Genomic DNA, 12,279 nt, shown 5'->3' with positions numbered 1-12,279 from the left:
AATAAAAAGGGCTGGGGAAGTGGCTCAGTGGTCAAGTGCCCCTGGGTTCAATCCCTGGTACCCAAAACAAAACATAAACTAGTGTCCTTATAAGATGAAGAAAACCTGAACACAGACACATGGGGACAAGCCCAGAAACACCAAGAATTGCCAGCCTCTGCCAGGAGCTAGGGAGAGGCAAGGAGAGATGTGTCCCTCTCTAGCTCCACCCCACCTTCCCCAAAGAGCCTTCAGAGGGAACTTGGTCCTTCTGACACCTTGACTTCAGACTTCTAGATTCTAGAAGTGTGACACAATAAGTTTCTGGGTTTTTTTTGTTTTTTAAGCAGAAAACTTATTTCTGTGCTATTGTGGTATTTTGTTAGGGAAGCCCCAGGAAATGAATATCTCTGGTACATTTATCTGCCCAAAGTGCCAGAGTCCTTCTAGTCACTCACCCTTTGATTCTTGCCTGAGACTTGCCTTGTGCCATCAATCACTTCTGCCCATGCTAATGTTTGGGCTCACTGAGGTCACAGCTCAAGTTCTCTGAGCCTTTGGCTCAGGCCTTGGCCTGTTCTGCAGTCACATGTGTGGATGCATACACTGACCTCCTTTGCTGTTCTCCATACAGCGGAGCTCAGAGAAAGCAGTGTTCTGGTGCTGGAGTGGTGGTTGGGGGGTTTCTCACTGAGCTGGGTTGGATTTTCATTCCTAGTACTTATTAGCTGTGTCATCTAGCTTAGGTGTTTAATGTTCCTAGTTCTCTTTCTTCTTCTGAAAAGTGGGGGTTAGGAAAGACCAGCCATATTCCACTTTCTGTGCAGGAGCTCTGGGGGCCAATGCAAATGCAAAAGATTGTTAGAAAGAAAACCTTGGAGGAAATAAAGGGCTGGAGGGCATGGGCTAGTCTACTCCCTCACGGGACTCTCTGATTGCTTAGTGGATGGACCTTGCTCAGGAGAAGGCCTAGAGAGATGGCCTGCGTATTGTACCAGGACTACAACCAAATGGGGCTCCTTCTAACCCTAGATGGTGTCTTAGTGATGTCACCTACTTCATTTTGCTCAGAAGAGGAGTTCAGAATACCCCATGCTACATGGTACAAATCTGATGGTGCTGCCTCTCACTTAAAACCTTTATTTGCTCTTAACTTTCCTTATATATAAAGTCCAGTGGCCTCAGCAAGGCACAAAGTAAGGCCTTTCTTGATTTTCTTACCTGTGCTTGCACCCCCATCTCCCCACAGCCTCTCTATGTTGTCCTCTGTGTGCTGTCACCAAGATAAGGCAAGCTCTTTCCCTTGTTGGTCTTGATTTCTTTTACCTATTTTTATTTTTGAGATGTTGCCCAGGTGGGCATTAAATGCCTGGGCTCAAGTGATCCTTCTGCCTCAGCCTCCGAAGTAGCTGGGAATATTAGTGCATGCCACCCCATGGGGACTTGGTGGCCTTGAGAAAACCTCTACCTGTCCTTCAACAACAAAATAACAATTCAACACTCACCTAACAGAGCACATCATTATATATGTGTGTGTGTGTGTGTGTGTGTGTGTGTGTGTGTGTGTGTGTGTGTGTTAGCTCTTAGCCTCATAACAAGGTCTTTTCTGGCTCACTTTACAAATAAGGAAAAAGACTCAGGTTAAACAAGGTGCCCAAGGCCAATTTGTGCATCATAATCATACCGTGAACCTTACTCTTGCTACAAAGCCTATGATCTGCCTCTTCTACCTGGCTGGCTTCCCTCTTCTTTCAAAGGTTATTGTCCAGTAACTGGCCCTGGATCTCTGCAGCTGCGCAGGATGCCTCTAGTTACACTAGCAAAGGTGGACAACAGCAAATAGTCTCTGTAGGCTTGGTTCCCTGTCTCCCTCCCAAGACTAGATTTGAGATCTCAAACCTAGCACCATGCCAAGCTGGAAACAGGTGTTTCAGTTCAATGATGGTTTGGAACAGGCAACGGAACAAAAAAGGTAGACGGGAACTTTCCCAGGGATATAAATTTAGGAATATTCTACGGTCTTTTCACATCCACGGAGCTCTTTCCAACCTTTCCTTGCTAACCCTCATCCTCATTCCTTGTCAAACACTCTCCATCCTTCCAGGTCGACCAGAGCTCCTTACCAAGGTACAGCATGGTTGATCTTGTCTTCCCAAGGACTAGTGCTCATCTGAAGCAATCAGTGCTGTGGCCACAAGGTTTGGAATCAGACCTAGTTCAGTCACTTATTAGCTTGTGACCCTGGACAATTTAAATATTCTCTTTAACTCCTGGTTTTCTCATCTGTGAAATGAGAGGATTCTACCTGCCTCCGCGCTAATCTGAGGATGGAGACAGGTACCTTACCTCATTGTGGGACAGCATCACCATTGCTCTTGTTTTATAGACTGACAACTAAAGACAAGAAGGCTGAATGACCTTCCCATAGTGTGGAGGTGCTGGGAAAGCCTGCAGGGGTTGGGCAAATGAGACCTGGACAAAGCCATCAGCCCCAGATCCCGTGCTGCCTCTGTGATGCCCCCAGGTACAGACCCACCTGGCCGAACACTGATGTTCTGTATTTCCCTCACTCTTCAGTGAGGCATCCTCACAGTCTCCCCACAGTGGACTTCTGAGAGGTGAGTCCTTAGCAGGCAACATCTCTGACTTCCAGCTGCCCTTTCAAGTTTCAGTGGCTAATTCAATCTTTTCGAGCTGGCTGTAGCCCTGAGTTTCTAACTATTCTAAAACACTTCTGCCTCATCCACAGACATGGGGTCATTTTTGTACACTAGGAAAGAGCCTCCCATATAAGGCTTGGCCTCCTCTTGAAAAGGGTGGAAGCACCCATTTGAGAACACCTTTCCTGGGTAGGGGATTGGGGAGGGTGTGAGGCGCAGGGCAGAAACTGAAAGGGAATGGAGAGGCTATATCAGGGCTGGCCTTTGGGGCAGCTTCTCCTTAGGTACTGTCCCTTCCTTTGTAGTATCTGCAGCTTCTCCAGGACCTTTTGCTAATGGTTAATTCAGGGGAAATATGGGAGCCAGAAGCAACCAGAGAAGGCCTCTCTGCAGTCTGCTCACTAGGGGGCACCCACAGTCACAGGATGCCACCCATCCTGGGTGGGAAGGAAATGCTGGGCCAGCAGGTGGCAGTGCCCTTAAATCCTGGTAAGGATCCCTATCCCTCAAAGACCCCGGTTCACTAACCCTATCCAGCTGAAGTTGTCATCCTGACCCGAGGAGGCTGCCTCTGACCCCTCAGATCCAGATAGATGAAGCTCCTCTGTCCTTGCCTCCAAGAGATGATTATTTCATCAGGAGGAGTGTTACCTGACTCTTCCACAGCCCTTAGGGATTCGTATTCATTTTTGCATCCCCAGTGCCAGCTCAGGCCTTCCTCACCCCAACTCCCCCCCCCCCCATGGAACCTAGGACATCACACATGCTAGGTTAGCACCTTACCACTGAGCTACATCTCAAATCAGCACAGCTTTTTAAAAAAGAATTGGGAATCACAAAGAGGTGCTATGCAAGCTAAAAGGAGGCATGCTCTTCAAGTTAGTTTCTCTCTCTCTCTCTTTCTCTCTTTTTCAAATCAGTAAGCAGTTCCCTCTCTACACTGGATAAGACCCCCCCTCCAAAAAAAAAAAAAATGAGCTTCAGCTAAATAAAGTGAAGCAAGACCCAAGAAGGAGAAACCTGACAAACAGAACTTTTGCCCAACACATGCATGACGTTTCAGTACAAGAAGAGAACAATCTGCTGTTTTTCTGGGAGTGGGGCAGCTGGTGGCGCTTGTGGGAAGGTGGAATTCTTCAGAGGGAAAAGTCAAGAATAGGTGGCCCCTTGGGATCCTATTCAGCCCGAGAACACCAGCGGGTTGGTCTCATGGGATCTTCTCTACCCATCAGGATTCCCTTTCCCCAAACTCTGTAGCAGGGTACCAAAGAAGATAGGAATATAGATTTTAATCATTGTGCTGCTGTGATTAATCAGAGTGCAAGTAATCCATCTTTTGTGGATTTTGATGCCACAGTGTAAATGAGAAAGTTTCACACAGAAACACTCTGGGGGCATCAGGGAGAAAAGAGCCAGGTCTCTGGTGGGGAGGGGGGCAGAAGGAAAAATGCAGAGGGGAGATGAGGGCTCAGAGCAGACACAGGGCTCAGCGTTTTCTCCTTCCCCATCATCACATCTGCAGCAAGGATCCTGAGAGGAAGGATCCTTCCTGCAGGGGCTGCTGGCCTGGACTGGGAATGTGAGCCCCCACCCTCCTTTCCCGAGCTTCGAGCCCAATTCTTGCTGATCTAATGAGGTCTAGGGAAGGTCAACTTGACGGACAAATAAGGAAAGGATGTAAACCAAAGGAGAAATAAGAGGTTGGAGGCTGGGCATGGTGGCCCATGTGTCACCCCAGCAGCCTGGGAGATGAAGGCAGGAGAGCTGAAAGTTCAAAACCAGCTTCAGCAACTTAGCGAGGCCCTAAGCAACTTAGGGAGACCCTGTCTCAAAATAAAACATAAAAAGGGACTGGGGATTTGTCTCAGTGGGTAAGTGCCCCTGAGTTCAATTCCTGGTCCAAAAAAAAAAATGGTTTGAGACCCTCCCTATCCTTTTCCACCTTTTATCCCAAGAGACCCTCAAAACTAGCCCAGAGCTGGGGAAAGGACAACAGCTGGCATCCTGGGAAGTAGCCCAAACGGCTCTGACAAGACCTTTCCTCGTGTAGACAGTGGAGTGATACAATCCAGGGCAAAGCTGTTGGGCGCAGGACAGCTAGGAGTCAGAGACACACAGGGCTTCCACTGCGTCACTCAGACCCTGGTTGACACCCCCTACAGCCAGGAGGCAATTCTTGATGGTGATGCTGGAGCAGGCACAGCGGGGCGTGGGCATGGGAGGGAGGACCTCCCACTTGTTCTTCCCTGGGTGGAATGCTTCTGCGGTCTCCAGGACAGTGGGTTGGTTTCCTGAAAACACCAAGGGAATCAGATCTTACCAAAGAGTCCGGCTGCCAAGAGTCCATGCCCCGCGGTTACTCGCCTCTTCTTCCCTCCCTTGGGAACCCCAAGCAAAAGCCAAGCAACGTCAGCTTTCCTGGATATGGGATGGTTCCCTCTTCCCTGTCCTGGGCCGATAGCTCCAGTCAGGAGGAGCTGGTAGCTCCAGTCAGGAGGCCTCTTTACCCTTCTTACCCTCTCCTTATCTTTTTAGGTCTTTAAGGATAGCTTTAAGGATAGCTTTCTTTTTTTTCCACCTCTGGGTTTTTTGTTTTGTTTTGTTTTGTTTTGGTGCTGGGAATTGAACCCAGGGCCTTGTTCATGCAAGGCAAGCATTCTACCAACTGAGCTATATCCCCAGCCCTCCAAACTCTGGTTTTTATCAGAAGTTTCTAGAGCACTACTGACTCCCTCCTGCTTTTCACTTAAAAAGCTACCCCATGGCCTAGCTTATACTGTCTTTCATGCGTGAGTAAAGTGTGAGTATGTCCACACCAAGTAAACGTGGGGTACCTGGAACCCCCCTGACTATGTCTCTCTGCCCTGATGACACTGGACTTTCTCCTCTTGGAGTCCCTTGTTAAAAATATCAATAATCTCTGGGAGGGGAAACACACCAAATTCACAATTCATTAGAAGAATTTATTTGATCAGATTCTTTCCTAATGGAGCTCTATCTCGTCTTTTTCGACAGAGCTGGGTATTCCAGGAATGTCTTGAATACCTGGTGCTAGTCCAGAGAAGGATGAAGGCTGATTCCCTCTGGACCTTGTCTCTAGTCATTCTCAGATAGGGCCCCAGGGATTTGTGCTTCAGCAAGCCTAGGTTACATAGTTATCAGTGTGTTCCTTAGTCTCTCTGGACCTGTTTCCCTAGTGCAAAGCAGAATGACCACATTGATCGGTAAAGTCTAGGCCAGGAGGCAGGGAGTGTTTTGAATCATTTAGAATAAAGTGGCGGGCAGGTAGAGTGCAAGGGCCAGACCCTTTGCTACTTATGCAAAGTGCCAAGGATCCAGGAGTATCAGAACCACAGTGCCTTCCATCCTAGAACTCCATCCTTACCAAGTCCCCCAGCCACTATGACCCGTCCACTCAGAGAACCAGCCACGAAGTCTGCCCGTCGTTTCTTAAGAAAGAATGACCGTTCCATCTTCAGCCATCCCCCTACAGGCAGGATAGAAGGAGGGAATTAGATGCTGACCAATTACAGAGAAATCCCAAATGGCTCTTACCCGGGGCAGTGAGTCCCTTCCATGACCCTTATACTCAGGGTGTGCATGGCACCCCTTGCTGTTTGAAATGACATCTTCTGAGACCTCTGCCCTCTCCTGATCTTGCTGCAAGCTAAGGGACCATGATCCCCACCATGAATCCTCTGCTCTATTTCAGTTTTCCCAGGCTTTATGCTGGAGAGGAGGCTGATAAAGGTGGTGAGCATTGGGACCCCTGTTTCTCCATCAGTTAAAAATAGGTGAGATCCAGCCAGACACAGTGGTGCACATCTGTAATCCCAGCAGCTCAGGAGGCTGAGGTAGGAGGATCCTGAGTTCAAAGCCAGCCTTACGAAAAGTGAGGTGCTAAGCAACTCAGTGAGACCCTGTCTCTAAATAAAATACAAAATCGGGCTGAGGGTGTGGCTCAGTGGTTGAGTGCCCCTGAGTTCAATCCCTGGTGCCCAAAATGTAGATGAAATCCCTCCCTGGCCTGGTCCTGCATGGATAATGTTCAAAGAAGAAATAACAAGTAGAACAGTTTTTGATGAAAACAACCAACCAGGCAAAAGGGAGCCCTGCACAGATCAAAGAATCTGACCCCAAGAGTAGCCATTAGTGGTTCTGGGTAAGGGCTGGGCACTGGGTAAGGACCAGGTGCTGGGTGCTGCGTTAAGGGCTCACCCAGCTGGGTAAGTGACCTGGAAAGAAGGGTGGGATGTGGGCAGTAGGGGTCAGTTGGAAGGGAGGAAAGCAGCCAGAGTCCTGCAAGAGCAAGGAGCAGGCTGGTGCCCAACTCACCCTGTTCCATGTCAAACACATCCATTGTCCGCAGGAACTTGGGCTGCCGATAGAGCCGACCCTGCCGCAGGCCTCCAAGGCTGTACAAGTGACTGTCCAGGGTCACAAAGCTGGAGAAAGCCCGCTTACAGGGAATGTTGGGGAACTTGGTCCAGGAGCGAGTCTCGATGTCGAAGACCTCGAAGGCATTGACCGCATACTTGGACTGTCGTCCCCCTGGAGGCCATATGGGGTGGTACATGGGGGTGGGCAGGAGAGTAGTCCCTGAGGACAGGGGCTGGGGTCTTCTTCTGACTGTCACCCATTCATCCAGGAGGCTAGCTAAGGCCTGGGGCAATATGATTACCCCCCCCCACACACACACACTCAGTGCCAACGAGCTGTTCAGCCCATGGACACTGTTTCTCTGGAGAACCAACCCAAGGGAGGTAACCCATTCTTACCCAGCACATAGATCTTGGAGCCTCGGAGGAAGGAGGTGGCAGCATATCTCGGGGTAGGCATGGGTGCAAGTGACACCCACATGTCCTTGAGCATGTCATAGTGCTGGAGGTGGTTGTGTGGACGGAGGTCCAGGCCCATCCCGCCTGCTGCGTACACTCGGTAATCTAAGAAGAAAGGTCAAACACACTTCTGGCTTAGCTCACGGGCACCAGGAGACAGAGCCAGGTTGTTTCCAACCACTGCTCTGCCAGAGTGAACCACATCTGTCATTGTGGTTGATGGCACCATTCAAAGTCCCTGTCACAGCTGAGCCTGGGTTTTCCTGAAGCCAAAGTGGGACTGCATGCCTTAGCCCTTCTTGGTGCCCAGCCCTTGGTTAAGCTCCAAACTCTAGGTCTTCCACAGAGAGACTGTGGTGAGGTCTACAGCACTTTACAGGTCTTGGCCCTCTGCTGCCTTCCTTCTTGGGCAACCAGAGGGAAAGCCAAAGGGAAGAGGAATTCTTTTTATGCCCTCCAGCCGCAGCCTGTGCTCAAGCCACCACTACCTGGAACTCTCTAGATAGAGCAGGGCCTTTAGAAACAAGGGTAGCTCCCCTGTCACTGGCCTTATGGGACACTGGACTGTCTGGTTTTTGCTTTCTTTGCCACACTTATGCGCGAATGCCATCCTTCTTCGCCAATTGAGGATGCCAGGGGATCCAGGAGGCACCCTGCATTAATGGGACAGGGCCAGAACTGAATGAGGGGGGACAGGGCCAGAACTGAATGAGGGTGACACTGGAGGAGAGAGACTTGGCCTCTTGAAGAAACCGCCTGGCAAGGATCTGGGCGTTCTGAGAAGGAGTCCCCTCCCTCTCTCCACTGCTCTTGGCTATAGGTGACCTTTCAGGGACCTCCCTGACAGACTGCACCACAGATGGCAAAGCATTTGTGTTTTCTTGGGATTCACAAATGGTACTGGGCTTCACTCAGTACCTCCTGGTCTGTTAGGGAGACAGCCCACATCCCAAGGCCCCCCAAGATCCCCCGACCAGACATATATATGGGGTTAGGGATCCATATATATCTGGTGGGGATATGTATACACACACATACACATATATCTCATAATTTATAATCTCCACCCAGCCCTAACCTGAGCTTGGGAAATGGGGCCTGATAAGGAATAACTAACCTATTGCATGCTCCACCCCTCCCCTCTTACCTGAAACTCCTCCTCTTGGGAATCCTCCCATTCACTCCATATTCTCACCATTCTGTTTTCAATTCTGACTCCTCCTTTCAGATTCACCTGGGTCTCTTGAATTGCAAGGCTGGGCTGAGGGCACCACTTAGTGCCTCCATCACCCTCCTTGCCATATATCACTGAAATCATCTTTGGATCTTTGTTCTTCCAATAGACTGTAGGTCCTTGAGAATCTGTTAGTCTGTAGTCCCAGAATCTGTTACAGTGCCTGACACCCATGCATGTAAATGCTTCTTAACTGCTGAATCCATTCAATGCCAGAGACCTACTAGCTGTGTAAACTTGGGCCAGTGACTTAGCCTTTCTGGACCTCACACTGCTCCTCTCTAAAACGAGGATAAAAGTCTGAGGATGTAACTCAGTGGTAGATGCTTACCTAGCATACATAAGGTCCTGGGTTTGATCCCTAGCACGGCAAAAATAAATAAGCAACTAAGGATAAAAATAGCACTTACCTCCTTGGACAGGTCGTCAGGATCAAAGTGGATAAAACATCAGTGGTAAATGTTATTTCTTAACCTTTCAGCAGTTTATTGAGGACAGGGAATGGAGGGTACTCTTTCCCCACTTCTGGGTTCCCCATGGACCTTGGTGTCTTCCATTATCTTTACTGGGATGTCATAGAAACCCCACTAGCTACCCTATCCTAGGGGACTCTGGGCTAGAGCTACATCCTGGGTACCTTCAGTGGGTCAGACCTCAGCTTCTGGAGGCAGGGACCAGATCTTCTGCCTCTTTCCTTCCATTCTAAGGCCTACGACTGTGCCAGGGACTGGGCAGGTTTTAAGGAAATAGTGGTTTCTGACCTATGGTGGGCCTCACAGGCAGGTGGGGTGGTTTAAGCAAGGGAGGCAGGAGTGGTGGTGGGGGGTGGATTTCACATCCCTCTGCATGCCTATGCTGCCCACGCACGTGTGTATGAACTTGGAATTTCTTAACTTCTATTTGACCATTTCTCCTAAAACTCTGTGTTTTAGCAAAAGAGCTTTTGGACTCTGCTCCCACCCCATGCTCTAAGCTGTAGTAGGCCAAAAAGGAACAAAACAAGGGACTTTGAGAAAGTAAAATGAGAATCTTAGAACCATACAGTCAGCATGAGCATGCCTGAAAACTTGGTGAACTTGGAGAACACAACCCTCAGGGACATTCTGGTCTCTACTTGGCATCTCTGAGACTGGGAGATAGAAGGGAAGGGGAGAAAAAAGTCCTTGAATCAGTCCCAAGGGCCCCTAGTGGGGCCTTGGTGATGGTGCAAGGATGGAGTGAACATCCTCAGCACCCCATAAGGAATTTGGAGGTAGTGACAGGTAGGGCAGGTTTCGCGGCAAGGATTGTGGCCAGTGGGAGGGGTGGTAATTTAGTTGAACGTTTGCGGAGACATCGCACCTAACCCCACAGACTACACTTTGACTCTCCCCTCTGGCAGAGGCCTGTCCCGCTTGTTGGGAGGAAGCTGCCAAAGTGGACTTTTGCCATCAGTTGGAATTCCTAGACACTTGCTGAGCCTCATTTTTCCCATTTGTAAATTAGGGCATTTTGGATTTCCTGTTTTAGCATCCACTGTGAGGATCAATAACGTGAAGCGGAATCAGGAATGGGATCGTGAATTCCCAAATCAGTGTTGGTTTCTCTCCATTTCCCCAGGCCCCCTACTCTCTTCAATCCACCCACCCTCAGCCCTGGCCTCACTTGCCTTTTGCTGTGACAGAAATGCCCATGGCAGCCTCGCGCAGCATGCTCCTCTTCTTCCACTTGCCCTCATCAATATTGTACATCTCCACGACCTTCAGGGGCAGCTGATTGGTGCCCACACCCCCAATCACCATGATCCGCTTCCCCAGGGCGATGACTGCCACCCCTGCCCGGGCTGTGGGCAGAGGGGGTAGGGCGGTCCACTGGTCGGCCTCAGGGGAGTAGACCTCAAAGCAGTCCATAGGGACACCACTGTCATCACATCCCCCGATGGCATAGACTTGTCCCCCGGTCTCCAGCAGGGAGCAGTAGACCCGGCGGCTAGGAAGTGGTGCCAGGCGTTTCCACTGAAAGTCCTTGACATTAGGCACCTCCATAGCAGCCCCGGGGACCCTGCCCGCCCCGTCCCGGCGCAGCGCTAAAGGAAGTTCAAGCCCGGAATTTGCGGACTACTCCGCGCCTGAGCCCTCTTGCCTGTCCCCTCTTGCCGCCTCCATCTCGCTGGCTTGCTCCAGCCCGACGCCGGTCAGCACCTCACCGTCCCTCAATTCTCAGCGGTCCGGGGGCGTCCAAGCCTGGTCCTGCGGGAGGAATCGGGCAAATCAAGGGCAGCTGGGGCCACACGCCCTTGCGGCTGGCGGGCGCACGGGCGACCTCCACAGCTTCTCGCCAACTTTCAAGGGAGTCACAGTGGCACCCCGCCCCACCCTGCTTTGTCCCCCTGTCCGTCCCCACGCGTCTGGGAATCCGCCTGAGCGCGCGCAGGTTCCGGGGCTCTCAAGGGTTCCCGGCGCCGAACCACCCCCGGGAAGGAAGGAGTGACATCCGTCAGCGTAGACGCCTCCCGCCTGGCCATCTCGGTGCTCACACCCCCGCGCCACTTACACTGCCAGGCCGGAGCAGCGCGGAGGAGAGTAGACAGTGCATCCCCCGGGCGCCCGGAGCCCCAGCCGGGCGGCGCGGGGAACGGGGGAGAGGGCGCTCTGTCCTTCCCCAGTCCGCACGCTGCTGTCGCACAAGCAGATGAGAAAAAATGAGCTGCAGGAAGGAGCAGCGGAGCTGCGGGCGGGGAGGAGGCCGGCGAGCCCGCTCCGCTCGCAGCTTCACCCGCAGCCGCACCTGTGCAGGAATCGCGCGCAGCGGCGGAGCGAGCCCCGGCCTCTTTACAAAACGGGGGAGGGAAGGGCCCTGGCGGCCGGAGGCGCTCACCTTGTCTACAGGGCCAAGGGAAGCAGGGGGTGGGGGTAGGGGCTACAGCCAAGTACCAAGATGACGGGACCAGACTCCCTCCAGCGTGGGGGCGGGCATTTGCGAGTGTTTGTTTTGGATGAGGAGGCGGAGAGTCCAATTACCCAGTTTGTCTACAGTACACAGACCCAGTTCGTGACAGGCTGGCTTTGCTTTGGGGGAGGTATTAGCATATGGTTTAACCTCAAGGAAACAAATTACGTGGGAGTGACACGGAGATCTAACACAGGTACATCTGAACACAACTTGCACGCATATACATAGCTACCCATTGCCCTCCCCGAAATGGACACGTCCACGATCTACAGAGCAACTGACAAATGCACAGCTATGGGGACACAGTACCAGAGACACCAACATAGGCACATACCTGGAGGTCCCTTTCTGTCTTTCTCTCACATAGGCACATAGGACACACCCACACCACAGAAAGGAGAAACCTGATTATCATATCTTGGTCCTTGGAACAAACCCACAGAGCTGTACAGATAATCCTTTCAAACCACTCAAATAGACTTTTCAGGACTATGGTCTCCAGCCATAAAGATGTCCATTACACAGTGGACCACCAGGTCTGGTGGACTGTTATGGTTACCTCCAGTACAGCTGTATTTCCAAACACCCAGGCTTGGGAGCCTGATGGACCTGAGATTGAATCCTGGCTCTGAAAGTT

The 12,279-nt window shown here is 51.2% G+C and overlaps 1 protein-coding gene across 1 annotated transcript; it reads right to left on the bottom strand.

The window, feature by feature from the left end:
• Window positions 1–4,636: 4,636 nt before the first annotated feature.
• Window positions 4,637–11,411, bottom strand: KLHDC8A (kelch domain containing 8A). The gene is made up of 6 exons (XM_081299813.1): window positions 11,244–11,411; window positions 10,360–10,939; window positions 7,418–7,582; window positions 6,975–7,190; window positions 6,025–6,126; window positions 4,637–4,930 (listed from the first exon to the last, which is right to left on the bottom strand). Exons 2-6 carry the CDS (start codon window positions 10,733–10,735, stop codon window positions 4,737–4,739), a joined length of 1,053 nt encoding a protein of 350 aa, XP_081155939.1. The 5' UTR covers window positions 10,736–10,939; window positions 11,244–11,411; the 3' UTR covers window positions 4,637–4,736.
• Window positions 11,412–12,279: the final 868 nt, after the last annotated feature.

The sequence above is a fragment of the Spermophilus citellus genome (assembly GCF_964194105.1).
Source record: "Spermophilus citellus genome assembly, chromosome: 6".
NCBI lineage: Eukaryota > Metazoa > Chordata > Mammalia > Rodentia > Sciuridae > Spermophilus > Spermophilus citellus.
The sequence above is the reverse complement of the archived record's forward strand: the minus strand, read 5'-3'. Positions and strand labels throughout refer to the sequence as shown.